Below are 19,795 nucleotides of genomic sequence, written 5' to 3'. Positions count from 1 at the left end.
CCGATGTGTGTGTGCTAATAACTAGTGCTGGAAAACGTTCTACTATGCCCGCAATTAAATATTTAAATAAAGTTTCAAGTAAAAGTCTAATTTATTGTTGTTTTTTTCATGGTCAACTTACAAATAATTAAAATAGATTATGCATTGAATTCTTATTGCCTAATTTAAAGTAATACTTGTTGCGTCACTCTTTTGTGCTGCACTATAGAAGGTCACTTGTTTGTGCAATTAGTTTTGTCATATTTAAAAGTAATTTGTATTAAAATTCCTTAGCAAATAATACAATAAATATCATCACACAGACATCTCTCCATTGCGCTAACTTAAGCTTAAAATCGATCTTCCGGGGAAGACTTAAATAAGTTCACTTGCGACGTCACTCACTCTAGAATAAATTAAAACACGAAAGCTTGGCTTCGTCATCTTTCTAAAAAAAGCATGGGCAAATCAGATTTCTGATTCGGCTACAACATATGGAATTTGTGGTAGTTGTGCACCTCCACTGGGGGTTAATTCGTCGTCACGGTGATCCCCAGCGGCGGCGACTGCGTGGTTGTCGTCGTGGCGCCCATATCTTGGGAGGTTCGAGGCAGGTAAGGCTTCGTGTTGGGCCGCTGGAACAGGTCCGAGACGTAGTTGGCCTGCAAGTAAAATAAATACATTAAATTTCATGTTGCAATAAAGAAATTTCGAATAAATTAAAGTGCTCCTAAAAGTATGCGATGATGCTACAGCCATTGCTTTCCCTCTTATCTGTTTAATTGAATCGTTATGGAATACGGGCGCTCTTCCCTCATGACTCGATCTATCTCTCCCCCCTCTTGTGAAGCGTGAAATTACAGGTGGACAGCTGCATGCCACAGCTGGTGGTTGCACTGGATGGTAAGAGTCAACCCGAAAGCGGTTACGTGCCATCAATTGGTTTGATTGGCACCACACGCAATGCCATGGGGACCCGGGAAGGTGTTGAGTTATGCCAATTTGGAAATGTTTCCCGTTCACCAATTAAAGTTCTAATTATGTGATGGTCTAGGATCAGCACGAACACACAAACGCCAGAGGATAAATAATGAATAGTCGTGGGGTATGCTAGATTTGTGATGTTTTAATGTTGCAATTCTTTGTTACAATGTCGCAGCAAATAAATCGGTACGATGCCACTCTCTTTCGCTCACTGCTTCTTGCCCTTGGTGGGCCACACTGTATGCCAATCGAACCAATTCTTGGGCAAACAGTAGCTCTAAAAAGAAGTTGGAAATGATGGATAACTGAATCTACCAGTATAAGAGGAGCTGCCACCATCACTGGGATCATGCTGTGGGGTGTGGAAGGGGCACACTATACTAGACTATCATTTACTTACCACAACTAAGGCACACGTGGAGCCAATCAGAGCTCCGGCGAGCACATCGGACCAGTGATGCTTGTAGTCCGAGACGCGGCTCAGGGCCGTATACCAGGCAATCATGATGAACATGAACTGGAGAAGGTGACGCAGCAGCTTGGAGCCGTGCCAGGTCATGCGTGCCTGCAGATACAGCTGCAGGGGGAGAGGAGAGGAACACAATGAAGGCCCAGAGAACAAAGCCAAGAAGAAAGAGAACTTACCGCCATGTAGACCATGGCAAAGAAGGTAAAGCTGGAGTGTCCGCTGGGGAACGAGAGGCGCATCTCTTTGAGCATGCGGGCCGAAGAGCCGAGTCCCTTGCAAGTAAACTCCTGAATGTATTTGCCAGCATTCTGGGGATCGTCGCATGTGGTGCCGTCTGCCAGGACGGGCTGGCACACCTGTAATATCGAATCGTATGGAAATATGAGTATGAGCAAAAGCCTTGACTCGCCTGCTTAAGCTGCTTATGGTATTTGTCTTTGGGAGAGACTTGCGCACTTCCCCTGCGGACCTCTGCCACATGTGCTGCAAATTAGAGATGGAAATGAGCCAACAGCTGCATCTGCATTGCATTTTGTTGCTCGCACAGTTGCCGCACTTCACTAAACAATAGGGCGGCTCTGTGCTACTCCTCTTAGAAGGGGGGACCCAGGCCAGAGCACCCTCGATTCGATCCTATTCCATATCCCGAGCCCCAGCCCACCCTCCCCAACGATGCCGACGATAAGCTAACAAGCCACTTGCCGCAAAAGAGAAATATTTATGAAATTGCCTGACAAGCAGTCAAAATATCATAAATAAACAGAACCACTGGCAGGCATGGCAGATTGAATATTGAACCTGGAGTTGAAGTTGAATTGTAAATACCCTGCAAGATACTCTCATCCTAGTCGGATACCCCTCAAATTTGTCAGAGAACTTTCCTCTTCGACCTTGGCATTCTGCCCCTTGGATAGAGTATTCCATTTGAAGTTTTGGCACCAACTGCAGGCACTCTCCCCTCCTTTTGAACCAATCTATTATTAAAGACTTTCCCCCCCTTCTTGGGTGTCTTTTGGAGTCTTTGTCTGCAACTTCGACTTTGAATTTGTCTTCGTTGTCGCCCGTCAGAGTGTGTCGTTTGTCATCCTGCACATGTGGCAGATTAAAATTAATTGGCAATGTCAAAATTGCTAACCAATTCCCATTCCCATTCCCATTCCGATTCCCTGCACGATTGCAGCAACAGCAACAGTCTGAGACTTACCGCAATAAAGTGTGGACGCAGTCGTCCGATGGAGTACTTGGCAATGTCCGTCGTCAGCTGACTGACGGCAGCTCCAAAGCCATAGATGCCGACCTTCTTGTAGCACTCGATCAGCCAGTCGGGCAGCTCGTAGCCCATGAAGACATACCGCCGGCTGGTGGCATTGCCATTATCCAGTTTCGCCTTGTGCCGCGAGATCAGTACCTCAACAGCGAGAATCTATGGAGAAAGAGTTTGGTGGAGTGAGTGAGAAACTATAGAGAAACAAAATAGGAGCGGGAGTGGGAGTGGGAGTAGGAGAGTTTCCTGTTAACACCTCGTAAAACCCTTTTATTTTTTTGGGTTTTCTAGAAATCATTAAAATGCGCATGCAAATATTTATGGCATGTGGAATGGGTGCTCTGTGTGTTCTCTGACCCGTATCTAGTCGCATTAGGGCCAGACACATGTTGCTCTAGTTTTAATTGCTGGCATGTGGACAGTAAACAGACGCCCTCGCCCCATCCAGATGGCGTGCAGATAGCTCTTGCATCATATCAGATCCATTCCCTCTGCTGACAAACTGAACTTGAAATGATGGCGCAATCTCTGACTGCTCAAGTATCTCTCTCTCTCTTCATCACTGACAGCTGCTTGACACAATTACCACTCTCCAACTCTAGCACCCACCCACCCACAATTGGTGTCAATTATTTTATGCGACTCTCGACTTACCACACCAACGGGTATCAGCACTCCGATGAAGTACAACATCCAGTTACGCACTGTGGAGTCGTGGAACGGATGCCGGAGCGACTCATCATCGCAGAAGAAGCCTCGCTTGTAGGGATCTCCCAGCAGGAAATACAACAGTATGGGGAAACCGACTGAAAGTGTTAGAAAAATAGTTGAAAATATTAATAATAATTTATCAATACTCGTAGTTAGTAGGTCATCCATTGGGTGTTATCTATGGACGGGGGGAAAGTGTACCGTGTACCGTGTCCCGTCCCCTGCGGACTGCTGACAGCTGACTTATGGTTGATATGTCTAAGCTATTGATAAGATTTCCCATTGACAGCACCCGAACGTGTGTGGGGTTTCAATGTGGATCATAAACTTAAATGAAAGGGAGTTCTGTGGTGGAACTGGTGGAACTGGTGGACCCTTCATCGGGCTCTTCGCTTGTCTAATTAAAAATTCGTTGCCATTAATAATAACTCATCAACGGAGCATACAAATTGTGAGGCGTGCAAGCTGACAAATGGCCAATATGGACGGGACCGATCCGATTGATGGATTGATTAGACAACGTTCCGTTGAGTTTATTCGAGTTGAGTTGTGTCCCTCCTCTGTTTGTTTTAGGTTTTGGGTGGAGAGGTTGCAGTGCTCCATTAAAATTGCATTAGGAGCCTGCCGTTGCTCTAGTTCTAGCTCCTAATGAGGCATGCTACCTGCCACGAGCAATGCTCTGGTTCCTGCCACAGCTCACTGGAGCATTCAAAATGAGAAAGTTCTGTGTCCCGAGGGCTCATTAGTCAGAGGAAGACATCGAGCACAGAGCACAGCATAGAGTGACATGCAGTGCTGTGCTGGCTAGAGATATAAATGAGTTGAGGGAATGGACTGCAGTTGGACTGCATGGCAGTCGGAGATATCTCGAGTGCAGAGTTGGCGACGCTTTGGCCCAGCACTTGAGGCAGACACCGGCGACGACGACGACGACGACTTCTAAGTCCCTCTCTCTTTTAATTGGTTTCTTTTTTTGCCATGCCGATCTTTGTGGTCCAGACTCCGAGCTCCGAAATCGATGTGGCAACAAAGGTGGGTGACACAATGACCCTCCAGCTCACTGCTCCCTGTGCCCCTGTCCCATTCTTCAGCCTGCAGCTGCATCATCAGGTCCCTAAATCTAGATCAGTGGCATTGTCTGAAGATTTTTAACGATCTCTGGGCTGGTTCTGCTGCTGCTTCTGATGCTGGGAAAGTTATATAGATGGATTCTTGCAGAGATTAGCGTCATATTACACACAGCAAGTGGCCCATTGTTGGCCAAAGGGAATGCTGCTCACACACTCTCTGTCTGTCTGTCTGTCTGTAATCCTGTGTGTGTCCCGCCACCCGGTAGCACTAAAATGTTTTTATGACTTTGCGGCATAGAAAACGAAAGTGTCTGGGGAGATATTTCGATCTCCATAATCTGGATTAACTATGTTTTACGAACAGCACCCACCGTTGATAAAACCATTTTCCAAATCGAGAAATGGGGGAAAACTATGAAAAACTATGGAAAAACGAAGCGAAAACTGAGTAGAACTGAATTTTGTTGATGCTTTTGTGAGCGTTTCTCTCTCTGTCTCTCTTTCTATTTTTTTTTATGAGGGTGACATAAAACGTTTAAAAATGATTATAGGGGGAGCAGCACACTCTGCTCCCTTTTGCAGTCATGTCGCTGCTGCTGCTGCTGCTGCTGCTCCTCCTCCTCCTCCGCCTGTTTCTGCTGGTGCCTCTTCCACCTCTAGCGGAAATGCTTAATTTAATTCGTAGAGTGGAAACCAAGCGAGTCGTACCCGTGTTGCATTCAACCGAATTGTAACGCACCTAGGCCGCATTTTGATAGCGAACAAAACGCTGCTCTGCTGTCCATTTGGTGTCAAGTTCATTTCAATAATAAAGACGCCGCCGCACACAACATTTACCATCTAATTGAACCAACACCAGCAACAAATAAAGGCAGAGACAACAAGAGCACGGCATAAACAAATTGTTTGTTAAACAAAGAGGTGAACGCAGACACTTGAGTCGCCACTCCACATTCAGATTTGGGTTCTTAACCAAAAGGGCATTTGGTGCCGCCTGCTTAGATCCCCGCCCACATCCCATGGCGGCATCTTCATGTGAGGAGGAGCCACCGTCGTACGCCCCTCCGTTTGTGGTGTAGCTTGAAGATGCTGCTTTGCCGCACACTTTGCTTTCAAGTTGCCAAATATTTACACACTGAAGAGAGCCTTATCAGACTGTTGCAACACAGCTCTTTCGCCCACTCCAAATCTGACCTCAAATAAGGGGCACAAATGTCTAATTAAAAGCGTCTGACTTGCACTTGCCACAGTCGCTGGCAGCCACTGGACTGTACTGAACTAATTAGACATGACGGAAGTCAAATTAAAGACAATTAATGCAAAAAAAATGAAAGAAAAGAAGTCACACTAACAGCAGACTCTGGAATGGCTTAAAGATGACTGACAACAGACCGCCGAATGATGCTCTGCTTTAATTGATTCGATTGGGGGAAAGGACAAGGAAAGAAGCTCCAAGAAATATGATTATCCCTTCCATAGAAACAATAACGTCTGATCGATCAAGACAGAATCCAGGCCGACAGGTATGAGAAATATTGATTTGGGTTCTGCAGACAATTTCCCGCATGACTGCAACACCGTGGGCCATCACTGCAGTTTGTCTTGGAATTACCAGGAATACATACTCATTTTCCCAGGGCACCCTCGAAAAGGTGTCATCCACACCCGCACACCCGCCGCTGTACAGGTACGAAGGCAGTGCCTTTTCTCTGACAGGCCATGAGTCATGAGCCCGTGGGCCATGGGCCATGGGCCATGGGCCTGCTAGCAATTAAATGTTCATTACTTTTCTGTCCAAGAAACTGTAGCGAAAAAAACAAATGAAAAATCAACATCATGCGAGCAACGCATCTTTTTTTTGTATCTCCAAATCGGTGCTGCATCTATTGTTGCCCTGCCTCTGCATCTGTATCTGTGGTCTCTGTTTGTTGTTGCATGGAAGGTAAACACCAACAATGAAACAACAATTGCCTCATGCCCCATGCCCTGCTGCTTCCCCCCAAAATGCAGCCCAAAATTCGTTGCATAAATATTATTCTTTCTACTTAGTTTTTGGTCAAATGAAATGAAAGAATTTTCCCCAACCTCACCACAATCACGCTCAATAAATTATTGAAGTGGCAGTGGGGCAGACGTAGTCGAAGACGACCCCCAAAATGGTTTTCTGTATATTTTATGGGTTTAATGACTCCTCCGCCCCCCTGGAGAAAGGTGGAAGAGTCAGGAAAAGTCTGTGCCCCAGCTCGTTCGCATTCAATTAACGTCAAAGGGAGTTTGGAGGGGGAGTTGACGTCGTCGTCGTCTGGTTTGGGTTCGTCTTCTTGAGGTTGAGGTGGTGTGGAGGTTGTTGCTGAGGTTGAGGTTGGGGATTGTTTTGCTAAGTGCCACCGACACTCACGATATCTATTCTGCCTCTGTCTCGGATCACTTTATCAGCGTCAGAACTAATTTACACCCAAAATCATTTGACGACAGGCGAGAGAGCCGAGCGCCTATCGAAGAGAAAAGCATCTTCGTCGACCCACTAAAAACCAGAATTCTAAATGGGCCCACAAAATGCAGTTCGGCATTCCTTCGGCTGGCCAGAAGATATTGCTACGATATTTGGTATTTTGTAACAGATTAAACTAATTGGAATTTATTTGGAAACCAAAACGATTCAAAGTGTTTTGTGTTTCTTGTTTGTTGACTGTTGCTTTTGTCTGCTGTCTGCTGCCATGGTTTCTGTTAATTTATTTTAAGAACTTTGTCGGTGGTTTTCCATTACCCTTTAAGCTAACAAATCGATAAAGGAAATTGAATTTTCGATTATAGATAAATTAAACATGCGCACGGCACGAGTTTCAGATTACGAGAGTCCCAATAAAATTAAAAGAAAAACGCAAAACTTATAAACGAACCTACATCATGATCGAGCAGTCTGGAGCTTATCATTTGTACTTTTGTTGGGTAATCTACATAATGATAGCCCCGAGATTACTTTATTGCCCCAAAAATCCTTTTGCTTTATGAGTAAAAGACTTTTGCGGATGATTCATTCGAAGATTTGGATTTATTTGCGGGATCTTAAAAGGCTCGCTTTATGAGTCAACCGTTGCGAAAGTTTTCCTGCTATCTGCTACCTGCCACATGTGTCACGCAGTTATGCTAAGAGAACGGGGCATGATCGTTTGGGTAACACAATAAGGCCATAAATTGGTGCCGAGGTCTATGGCTGATTGGAGCGATCTACCAATCGTACGACGCGACACGACGTCTATGCTGCATATCAGCTAGACAAATATGGCGACTGACTTTGTATTTGATGTAGTGCCAATTGCAAAAATCTACAGCTCTGTTTTGGGGGAGAGGTGAATCATCCAGGTGGTGATCAGGAGAGCCAGCCAGCCATCGAGCGGACGGACGGACGTGTTCTCAGGTAAGCTCTCTGTCAAACCGGTTACGCTACAATGCAAGCTATTGATAGCTGTGGGGGTTACTGCTGCTCTTCCACCTTATTTTTATTGCTGTCGTCGCTTTTTATACCCCGTCATCGAGCCTGTGAGACCTTAGAGTATATTCCTGATCAGCCGATGCATAACTTTCCGAACTTTGATCCCAATAAAGCTGAAAACATTCGATCTGCAGGGTATCTAAAGCTTCGACGCCCTAATCTAGTCTTTCTTATTTGTTCTCTTTTGGAAATTAAAACACAATATAGTAATATGCTGATAAAGGTTGAGCTGGTGAAGAGAACTGCTGATTGTAAAATGTGCAACTCCTCCGCCCAGCGTTTCCGCCAGAGAACTCCACTCCCCCAGTCACTGCAGGTTGTCCACCTTTTGGCTGACACAGTTTACTTACTGCTTTTGCTTTTGTTTAAACAAAAGGTAGGTGTGCAAACAAGGAAATGAAACATAAGTCAGCAATAAAAATGATTTTGGCTGGGGTGAAAAATGATTTATATATAGCAGAAGATAGAGGCGGGAAACTGTTGAATCCGCGTTAATATTGAGTCATATTTTTAACTACTAATATTCGAATTATGCAAATAAATCGACCAACAAAAATAACAGCTGCCCTAAGAGAGAACGATTGAGAGAGCGAGAGAGCACACAGTGTACACTAAGAGAGCTTTGGCGCTCAATTACATAAAAATCAAGAGAGAGAGAGGGAGAATTAAAAAGAAACGAAACGAAAGAAAAACAAACATTGCGGCAGCAAATAAACATTCAGTATTGACTTTAAAATTTTCCCATTGTATTTCATGGCAATCAAGGCAATATGTGATTGTAAATGTGGGCTCAGGTGAGTTAATGCTATGACTATAAACTTACCGCACAGTAAAATTAAAATGTCCAAACCCACGCGGCACAAGATTCTCTTATTTGTGTCCATGTTTTCGCGTTGCTGCTGCTGTTGCTGTTGCTGCTGGTTGTCTTCTGCCTCCTGGAGACGCACCTCGACCAAGTTGCTGTAGTGGTTGTTATTGTTGCTATGATTATTATTGTTAGCCACCGACACAACCGTCGACTGTCTGGTGCTGGCCACGTTAGCTTCTGATTCGGCACTCAATTCATTTGGCGGCCGCCGGAGCGGTGTTGTCTCGCTAACGGAAGATTCGTTACTCATTTTGGTGCTTTTGGGTGTAAAATCGGTTGATGCAAAAGCTTGCGTCAAGCTTTTCTCTCGCTCTCTCTTGCTCGCTCTCTTTGGCGCTGCTTGACAGTGAACTTGAGCTTAAGGCACTTTTGACTTGACTCTTTCGTGCGAAGGTAAAAATTCTGAATTCACGTCATAGTCAGCCTCTGGAACGCAGAATATGAAAAGAGATAAATGTGTATATGTTTATATTGTGGGAATAATAATAAAATGTTGAATAATAGCTGAGGCTGAGACGCCGGAGTATGGAGGCATTGCGTGAGTAATGCGTCGGCGCGGATTCCCTAACGATAAAACAGACAGGCTGTGACGATTCTTTCTTTTCCCTTTTACCCACTCTGATTCATATGTGTGTGAGTGTGTGCACATCTTGATTGAAGAACTTTATGAGTTATTAACACTCGAATGGAAATCACAAGCGGGTTCTCAAACGGGTTAAGTGACGTCTATTTAAATGAACAATCAACTTTAAATTTTTATTCAATTTAAGACTTGAGAATCTTCCACTCTTTTGGTTCGAACATCATCTCCGCATTCCTGCAATCTTAGATATCCCTTTAACAGAGTCTCCACTGTAGGCACTCTTTACCATGAGCTCTGCCATTCCTTCGATCTCTTCTAGAACCTCGTGAATTTCTATAATTTTGTGCAATCAACTCGGCCATCAACGGGGCGTTGTAATGACCAACTAGGGGCACGCAAACTGCTTCAGGTTCAACAAGCCCCCTTAATTTGACAAAACCTCAAGTGGCAAACGTCTTGTCAGATTCTTAGCAATGCTCCACTGTGCACGATCCGTTCAGAAGGAGCCAGTGCCCACTCATCGGGAAGAGGAGAGGAGAGCAGAGGATAGGAATCGAAGTTGTCAGCTTCGATTATGGCCGGTCCAAGGCAGCCATGGCAATCCTCCATTCGATCAGACAACGACTATTTATTTATAGATAGCAGAGGATTTCTGCCCACTCTGGTGCCTTCTGGAGCACTATTCTATGGATGCTCCCCACTAGAATCAACTGGTTGGCTGATGAATGTTCTCCCTCCTGGGGGGAATGACAAAGCAGCATCTTAATTAAAAGTACAACAACAGACGTGAGGAATACTCGTTTAAATTCATCGATATCATCTGACCTGGCCGGGAGCGTGCTTCCACGCACTTGAGATCTTTCTGTTTGCGATTATTTTCTTTAATTGTCAACTCCCCGGAAATACAAAATCCCATTAGTCGGGGCTAAAAATACCCTGTAGATGGCAGAGGCGTCGATGTGGTCCCCCCTTTAAAATTGTTGACCCATTAATGCTCGATTAATCTTGCTTTTATTTTTCGGCAAATGTTCATTTCTACACTTTATCGCTGGTGTTTATGACAACAAAGAGCGGGGCGAAAAGGGTTTTAGAGCTGTGTCATAAAATGTGACAAAATGTTTTTATGACAAACTAATTTAGTTTGGTAAATTCCTTACGATTTAGTCATGATTAAATGCAAAAAGGGTTTAACCCATGTTTTATTAAACAAAATGAAAGGGGTTGTAAAGTGAATATATTCATAGTTTAGCATGAAATCCCGATTATTTGGAGTTAATTTTTGTATACAAAACACTGAATATTTTGAGTATTTCAAGATCTGTTCACTCTTGGCTCTAATTTACGATCAATGGGTTGGTACAGCACCTGACTGATGCAATGTTCTGGTTGCGATTTATTTACGGCATTCATCGGAACTTACGGATTGAAGATTTGGAAATAGAAATTCTACTAAATCTTTCATAGGCGGACTTTCATGCGAGTATATAAATTGCTTCAAAAGAACTTTTCCTTTCCAAATGGTTAATCAATTGTTCATCAATCTGCCAAATCTTGTAAATCTTTCGACTTACGGGTATTTACATTATTCAATGATCTTTCAGTCAGTGTTTTAAAGCACTCCACAGTGCAATTAATTTCACGCGTTTAGCATATCAAAGGATATGTCATGTTCCCCGAGGATTACAAGATCAACGCGAAGGAGAGACAGTTGAAGGTCTCGCCTTCGCCTTTGCCTCCCACTCTCACTCTCCTTCTCCCCTGCTCATTTGCATATACAAGTTGAACGATTAACCGATCTCGGGCAACGACCACAAGCTGAGCCATTCGCCCCTCCTCCAAGACCCCCTCTCTCCCCCTCCTTCATTCGGATATCAGTTTTGGAATATTTCAGACAGCACATGGAGCGTATTAAGGTCAAGCTGCAGCAGCGCCGCCTGTTTATCCAAAATGGAAAAATAATTTAAAAATCAAGATAATCGTAAATATCGGTAAGTGTAATAATATTCATAATTTACATAAACAACAGAAGAAATATGTATATAAACTCGGCGCCGGGTGGCCAACAAGTGTATATGATGAGCATTTCGATCGGAATATCATCCAAAAAGAGCGCCAATTTTCAATATACAATCAGCCATGGTATGGGGTTTCAAATTCAGGCTGTACTTTGCAGACAACCTGTCGACGCGTCGACGGAAGGAAAATCGATACCAGATACCAAACAACCCACCGGACCCACCGCTGTATGTAAAGTGCATGTTTATTTGCTCTGTTAATGAATATTTTTGAATGCACTTTTATTCGGGCTTAGATCAGCAGAAGTTGGCCAACATTTACACGCGCCTGACAACGAAATTGAATACCGGGGAAGGTGGCAGTCGACAAAATACGGTGAGGTGGCAAATTAGATTGGTAGGAAATGACTGGCATTGGTAACCGTAATATGAGAGGGTTAGTTGATGGACAGCAAGCAATGCCAAATATTTCATACTGAATTGTATTGAATGCTTTTCGGCTGCATCTTGTAATGGCTTGTACTTTGGCCCATTGCCAATGCAGTTTCCCATGCCACGATCTGCCATGTGCCAGTGGGGGTGGCTGGGAGGAAAACTCTGATCGAACGTGAGGCATTCATGGGATTAATTAGCTAATAAATAAAGACCAGGCACCATGAAAAGCCGCACAAAACAAATTCCCAGTGCGTCGGCATGTTTGGGTAATCAAAATTGCATTCCCTTTTGCGTTTCAATAATTGATAAGCTATCGATGTGAGTGCCGCGAGCTTGTCGAGTAGCGGGGATGAGGTGATTCTGTTTATTTCCGCATGGAACAGGCCCATGAAATGTATTTCCGAAGAGCAAATACGCAAAAGAATGGGCAGGAACACTATGGCGAAAATCGATTTTAAACCAAACAAAAGAAACCCCCACGCAATCGATGAGCGAATTTCCTTTCCCCCTGCCCTACCCGTTTGTTTTTTTTTCACCTGCATAATTTATGAATTCCCAGACACTCACCCACTGAGGCACTCGATACGCATTCATTCGGTTTGCATTTGTTTATGTGACCGTCAATTTTTGGAGGCTCCACAGACACTTTGGTTGGTGTGTTTGTCGGCCAAGCAAATCAATAAAAACGAGAGATAACAAATATGGCCATATCCATCCGCTCCCTGAATAATTCGCCTCCACAAATAAACACTTTCTTTGTAAATTTTTCTATAATTAATTTACCTTTGCCAAAGAAACGTAAATAAATTGAAAAATGTTGATTTTGGTTAAGCAAGCCTTGTTTGCGGCGTCATCGTTAGGTCTGCCTTTTAAACTTATTTCAAGCAATTTTATTTGCCATCAATTAAACAAGAGCACTTTTATTATATATGACCGATTCGTAGCGGGGATCTTTGTCACAGTTAGCGGTACATAGAAATACATCCGAGCACGAAAGCAGAAAAAAGGCGAGTGAATGTGTGGAGGAGATAAGATTGCCGTTTGCCAGTTGCCAGTTTCCAGTGTTTCAGTCGCAGGCGGAACGAGAATTGCGACAGACAGAAGAGCGCAGAGAATTCTCTCTGTTATCGCAACGAAACGTTATGGAAATGGAATACAGTAAGGGGAGGAGGTCGAAGGTAATTTATAGAGGAGCTTCCATTAATGGTCTCATGGGTTGTGTTTTCTAGGAAAGAGGACTTTAATCACACCTAGAGCTATAGTTCAGTTCTTATATACATTTTTTATAACTTATCCCTTTTATCTAAATTTGCGACTATGGGAAGCGTATAACCATTGAAAGCTCATAACCTCATTAGCCCACATCCTTACAAGTTATACAGTATTAGATATCGCAAAGGTGGGAATTTCCTCAAGGTATTACCGCGCGAAGATTCCTTTCTATCGCTCATGCTGAACTTAAAGAACTTTTATACATGTCTAAACTTTGTTTGATAAATTAAATGTCTTTTACAAGTATTTACTCGTTTTCTAGTGGAATGTATCAATACAACAAGCATTACACTTACCTACATATGAAACACATTGGCATTTACCCTCCAACCCCCAAATTTCTTCCAGAATTCCCCTCCAATGTTTCATTCCAAAATAGTGCAATGATCAGAGAGAGAGAGCAAAAGAAAACAAAAGAGCGCTAGCGCTACCATTACTTCTGTTGTTATACCCTGTACTGCGATATTGGAGTATATTAGACTTGTGTATACGTATGTAACAGCCAGAAGAAGGGTTTCTTGTAGCTCCCTCTCTTTCTCTATATGTTTATCCTATCTCTCATTATAATTGAGAGAGTCCGCATCAACCAACATACTAATCTTTTTCGAAGATACCAAAAAGCCAGAGGAGCTGGCGGCACTCATCAGCTCCGATACTAATTTAGTCCTTAATGTATAGAATATATGTATAGTCTATAGGTTACATTATGTAAATCATAGGACTGACTAATTAAGAGGTATTTTAGTGTCGCGACTCACTTGCCGACTCGTTTCCATGCTGTTGCTGTGGCTGTGGCGCTGGTGGGCTGCCTGCTTTAGCAGTTTCATTCCATTTCTTTCCGTCGAGCGATTCGGGTGGTGCATGTCGCTTGCATTTCGGTTAACGGTACGTTTTCGTGAGTTTTTGTTTGTCGGAATTCGCGTCGCTGCGCATGCGAAGGAGAGCGCGCGACACAACGCATAGAAAAGTAGCAACAAGAACAGCGTCGATATACGTACATAAATCTTCGGAGAGAAATAAAGTGCAGACAAACAAACAAACAACAATCGAATGCAAGTGCAAATAGTGGAACAGATTTTTACGCGCGCACACCCAACGCATTTGGCTTTGTGCGCCGCCAGCAATATTTGTCCAAAGTTTTGACTCGGATTTGGTCGATTGCAATCGCTCATCGTTTATCGCTTCTTGCGCAATTCCCTTTGCCCACCAACTCCCCCTCCCAAGGAGCCGCTAAGAAAACGCCGACTTTACATTATCAATTTGTTGGTGCAACCCAAAAATCGAGCCACTGCCGCCACCGTCACCGTCGACTCTTATCACAGATAGTGACTTACTTTGTAAGACCCAACTGAATTATTGCCGATACGCGATACGAACACCAAGGAAACTCTTACCCAAGACAAACAGAGGAGCGTCCCGTTCCATCCCAGTCCATTAGCACATACTCGAAGAAATCCCCGGGTCGAGGATTATTCAAATATTTGTGTCCCAGTGTGCGGAGTGTGTGTCTGCCGCTGATAAGATGACCACCAAGACGGTGTCCAGGTGCAATAGAGCCATAAATTGAGGCCAGGTTCAAGCTCACTCCCCCCCACTCCCAGTGCTCCCGCTTTAGCTAAACCCTCCGATATCGCCTGCTGATAAACTGCACTCCAGAATGAGCAGCCTGCGTCCGGGAAGCGTCTGTGACACGACGCCACTGCAGCGCTTCGAGAGCCAGAGCAGCAGCGGAGAGGAGCCATCATCTCCAACGGCAGCCAGCATCATAGCAGCCGCCGCCGCTGCCGCCGCCACAGCCACATCGACATCCAATTCCCACAACCTAAACAACAACAACAATGTAAAACTTGATTTACAGCTGCCGACATTCGTTGGAAGCTCGGGACTGGGACTGGGACCGGGACCAGGCCTGGGAACTGGACTAGTAACCGGCCCAGGATCCATTGTCACCGGCAAAAGGCCCCTGCGAGGTCCAAAGAAGATTCTTGGACGCATTCTGCTGGACTTGTGTATGCTGAGCTGCGGTAAGTTGGGGGAACGGCATCGAATATAAACTATTATAAGGGGGTTCTCAGAGCAGGAAAGTAGAAGAAATTTAGAAATACTCATATGTACATATGTATGTATGTATATAACAAAGAGTGGTTATTGATGGGTAAGAGGCAATATTGGTAGGTGAGTTTCCTAGGATTAGATTAAACTTTAGTTTTCAGAAAAGTAGATCCACAGTTCCGAGCATTCTTTGTGCATCGATTTCGGGGAATAAATGCATCAAAATGAGTTCCAGTAGGGATGCTCAGTGTACCCCAATTTAAGAGAGAACTTTAAACTTTTCGAAATAAAAAAGTATTCTTTCAAAAAGAAAAACCCATTCGAATTGCTCCCATTTCCAGTGAAGAATTGTTTTCTTTTCTAATCTAAGTTCTGAATAAATCAATTTTGATGGAGGCAGCTATATCACCATCACACTGTGCATTCACTGCCCCAGGGTGGTGGTCTGCCGCCATTCACACGTTTTATGATCTCTTATCATGTGGCAGCAATTGATCTCTTGCACTTGCAAGTCATGAACCCATTCCACTTTTGAATGCATCACGCGCGGCCGCCTATGATGATGGGGTTCCAGAGGATGGGCTTCCATCTGGTGTACTGTATTTGTGTATATAAATATCTACTGTATCTAAGGTGAACAAGCGCCGCATTGTTTCCTCTTGAGGTTCTGATGCGGAATTGTTTTTAAATGCTTCCAGCAGTGTTTATTGATGGTGTGGTGTTCCTTTGTGGTTGTATTAGTATTTCAATGTTTTCAATAATGAACAGGCAGTTTTCGACCAAGCGAAACCCAAAAAACGATCTGAACGGTCCACAAATAAATAGATACTCGTACGAAAAACAAAAACACAAAAAATGTACGCGAGTATTTATTCGCGCATCGAGTTTGGTCTGATTTATTTTATTCAATTTGTGGCAAGCTCTCGTTTTGCAGGGGGAGAATTTGATTGTATTGTACTCGTTTCCATATATAATAATCGTCAGAAAAAGCAGCAGCAGCCGCAGCCACAATAGTCATCAGCAACATCATCACCATCATCACCATCATTCACCATGGTCTGTGTTGTTTACCCAAGTCCAATTAAGGCTGGATCAGCAGACCTTGCTTCCATGAATTGGACACCACTGGGCCACCCATTGCAATGGGAAATATCTCAAATTCCATGGGGCAGAATAACTGATATCTGAATATCTGAGAGCCATGCCCTGATTTTCGTTGTATTTTCCAGTGGGTCTGCCTATGCTGGGGCTCTCCTTCTGGGGCGAGCCCTTCAAGCGCGGCTTCTTCTGCAACGACTCGTCTCTGAAGCATCCCTACAAGCACTCCACCATACGCAGCTGGATGCTGTACCTCATGTGTGGCGCCCTGCCCGTTGTTCTGGTGAGTCAAGGGCACCTTTATTTTGGTTGCTTTGATGACTAATTCAACGTACTTTCCCCCAGATAATTCTGGTGGAGTTTTTCAGGGGCCAGGACAAGCGTTTGCATGGGCCTTTTAAGAGCCAAATGGCCAGAACTGGCAGTGGCTATCATATCTGTCACCTGGAGCTGTCCTACTGGCTGCTGGAGTGCTACCGGAAGATTGGCATCTTCATCTTTGGCCTCGGCGTCGAGCAGCTGACGGCGAACGTAGCCAAGTATGCAATCGGAAGACTGAGACCGCATTTTTTCACTGTAAGCAGGAGGGAGAGCTGCGCTCCTCTCAAGGGTTACGTTTACTGAGCTCTGTTTGTTCCTGTTCTTATAGCTCTGCCAGCCCGTTCTTTGGGATGGTAGCAATTGTAGTCATCCCATGAATGCCGGACGCTACATCGAAGAGTTCACCTGTGGGGCAGCGGACATGAATGCGAAGGGGATCAGGGATATGAGTCTATCGTTCCCCAGTGGACATGCCAGTTTCTCCTGCTATGCGATGCTCTACATAGTGGTAGGTCCTATGCGATAAACTGCTGGAGTACCATCCTCTAATTTCTAATCTTATTTCTGCTTAAAGCTCTACTTGCAGCGCCGCATGCATTGGCCCAGGCTCAGGATGGTGCGACACTTGCTGCAGTTCCTGCTGCTCCTGTTCGCCTGGTACACGTGCCTCACGCGCGTCTCCGACTACAAGCATCATTGCTCCGATGTGCTGGCGGGAGCCGGCATTGGCATTACCTATGCCATTGTTGTGGTGAGCTTTAACGAGATGTGCCCATGGATAAAGTGGTATTTAATTCTTACTATTTTGCAGACCTCGACCATGTGGTAGGCTGGACGATTCTTTTGAGGGTGCCGGTTACAAACCCACCCCCCCGCAACCCACCGCACTGGCCTGCGATCGCTTTAGAAGATGTTTCATCTGCTGGAAGTTCAGTTTTAACTTTGTCTCAAATATTGACCATCGCTAGCATATAAGCACATATTTATCCTACATATATGTATGTCTCTGTCCCTGAGTGCACGTTTCAACCATTTTTACTTAATAAATTTCAGTCGAATATGTTTTAACATTATACAATATTTGAACTTCCCTTAATTGGTTAGTGAAATTGATGACAATTTATTCGGCGTGTTCTGAGTAATGGTTTTAGTACTCTACGATGATACTGAATGAATGGAAACCAAGTCGTCAATTATCGTTTGGATTTCTGACAAAACAAAAACTGATGTTCTCTCCCCCTCTACGAATGAGTCGTTGATTGATCGATTGTACATGCTTGGGGGGGTTTTTTGGAGAAAGCAAAGTGCTCCATCATAGATGTAGTTTGTAGCTTTGCTCTTTCAATCTTTAATCAATTTATTTATCATGAGACACTCCCCAATTCAAGTTTTGCAATTGCATACTTTAATCATTGATTTCTTGCCAAAACAAGCAATTTAAATCAAATTACGCAAGGAAGTGTCCTTGACGGGTGTAGATTAATTACCACCACGAATGGTGTATGGAAACCCGATTTGCACTGCTGTTTTTGCTCGAGACGTAAAGATATTGGAGCTGGTAGGCGCCAGATATAATAGTCGAAAGCTGGCCAGTTCCAGTTTGTAGATCTCTGATCTATGGCTAATTAGAGATTGGTTGTGGCAGTGGCAGAGTCGTCTGCGCTAGTCAGCAATTTGTGGTTTTTAATTACCCTGTGGCATTTGCCCCCCCCTTCACCAACGATCTTCGATCTCCCCGATCCACGATGCCCGATCAATTTGCATATTATTTACATATTAAACGAATTTATCGCCCGGGCCACTCAACAAGTGAATGGAGAGAAGGTGCAGGAAGAGCAGGAGTTGTACAAGGAGCTGCTGCTGCCTTGATGCATCACTCAATCAGGCAGTTGGACAGCCAAGTGCCACTCACTCACTTTGCATTAGGAACTGCTCTTCCGTACTGCATCTCCATCTACTATATATGTATATATATATATATATATATATGTGATGTGGAACCATTCCGGCTATCAGCACTCAGGCCACTCCGACAGCCAGGAGATTGATGCGGCTGTAAAACATACACCCAGAACATCGTCATTCGCTGGAGTGCTGCATTCTACCGAATTTCTATGCAAGCCTTTCAGCAATTAACACCATTTTTATTCAGCTTTTATCGCAGTAATTGCATTTGGTTCCCCCAAACCCGATTCCCCAATTTCCCCAATTTTCAATTGCCCGCATCTGCTGTCAATTCTTTTTCCTTTCTATTTTCTTTTTGTTTTGATGATTTTGGATGTGGGAACAGATTGGGGTTCTACGCGTGTCTGTCAATGGTTTCAACTTTATGGATAAAAGACAGCCAACGTTTGACACCGAATGTTGCCCCACAATTGCCCCACAGATGCACAAACTTATAGCAAGAGAGAGTGTGAGGCAGATCCGAAGTTAGGGCTGTGAAAAATAGATGTTTGGCCAGCCAGAGCCAGCGGGTTTGCAATTTTCGACTTTTCATGCCATAAAATAGGCATGAGGCGAATTCAGGCGCGAAATTCATTTTGAAGCATGAAAATTACAGCATCGAAAAGAAACAAAAGGCATAAAGGTATTATGCTTCGTTTTTGGGGGAAGGTACAAAGGGGAGGGAACAAGAATTATTACATGGACTAGCGCTGGTTACCTACATATCCCAGAGAGAGGTGTATATTGCATTGGGGAGGATTTTGTGACTGATAGAATGATGATGACCGATTTACTCTCCCCTTCCTACATATTTTGGAAGAATTGTTCAAGGACTGCTAGGAGCCTTTGCATCATCGTTTTAGTGTCCCTTTCTTTATAGATAATTTAATATAAGAAATCTCCTACTAGGAATTTCCATATTTTACAGGTCATCAGCTGGTTGAGTTTCTCTTCTGCCACTTGTTCTAGCTGCCAAAACGAGTTGCATGGCCAGGCTGCATCTGCATTGCTGTAACAACATTTTCCTCCTCCGCCGCCAGGCAAAGGCCACAATTCATTTCTCTAGTGTTCGGAGCCGAGCATAAAAGGCGTCGAATTTGTCCAGCACGTACACTGCCCAAGAGAGGCAGCAGGCAGGCGGGGGAGTGGGAGTAGGAGGACGGACCGCAGGAGGCCAGGACGTGGGCAGGCGTGGGTATTTCAATCAGCGCTGACCGCAGCCTTTGCTGGACGTGCA

At 44.3% G+C, this 19,795-nt stretch overlaps 2 protein-coding genes across 5 annotated transcripts; one reads left to right on the top strand and one right to left on the bottom strand.

The window, feature by feature from the left end:
* Positions 1–388: 388 nt before the first annotated feature.
* LOC111076119 (putative phosphatidate phosphatase) lies at positions 389–12,872 on the bottom strand. Of its 3 annotated transcripts, none has more exons than XM_022369769.2 (7): positions 12,655–12,872; positions 8,794–9,264; positions 3,351–3,502; positions 2,637–2,855; positions 1,609–1,788; positions 1,364–1,540; positions 389–641 (listed from the first exon to the last, which is right to left on the bottom strand). In XM_022369769.2, exons 2-7 carry the CDS (start codon positions 9,086–9,088, stop codon positions 510–512), a joined length of 1,155 nt encoding a protein of 384 aa, XP_022225461.2. In that variant the 5' UTR covers positions 9,089–9,264; positions 12,655–12,872; the 3' UTR covers positions 389–509. The 3 variants fall into 3 exon arrangements, with proteins under 3 accessions (XP_022225461.2, XP_022225462.2, XP_022225464.2); XM_022369770.2 differs by lacking the exon at positions 12,655–12,872 and adding an exon at positions 12,439–12,536; XM_022369772.2 differs by lacking the exon at positions 389–641 and adding an exon at positions 1,088–1,240.
* Positions 12,758–17,694, top strand: LOC111076120 (putative phosphatidate phosphatase). Of its 2 annotated transcripts, XM_022369774.2 has the most exons (7): positions 12,758–13,049; positions 15,002–15,167; positions 16,425–16,576; positions 16,639–16,869; positions 16,943–17,122; positions 17,189–17,365; positions 17,426–17,691. In XM_022369774.2, exons 1-7 carry the CDS (start codon positions 13,014–13,016, stop codon positions 17,441–17,443), a joined length of 960 nt encoding a protein of 319 aa, XP_022225466.2. In that variant the 5' UTR covers positions 12,758–13,013; the 3' UTR covers positions 17,444–17,691. The 2 variants fall into 2 exon arrangements, with proteins under 2 accessions (XP_022225466.2, XP_022225465.2); XM_022369773.2 differs by lacking the exon at positions 12,758–13,049 and having other exon boundaries at positions 13,967–15,167; positions 17,426–17,694.
* Positions 17,695–19,795: the final 2,101 nt, after the last annotated feature.

The sequence above is a fragment of the Drosophila obscura genome, unplaced genomic scaffold (assembly GCF_018151105.1).
Source record: "Drosophila obscura isolate BZ-5 IFL unplaced genomic scaffold, ASM1815110v1 contig_186, whole genome shotgun sequence".
Lineage (NCBI taxonomy): Eukaryota > Metazoa > Arthropoda > Insecta > Diptera > Drosophilidae > Drosophila > Drosophila obscura.
Note: the sequence above shows the minus strand (reverse complement) of the source record. Positions and strands in the feature narration are given on the sequence as shown.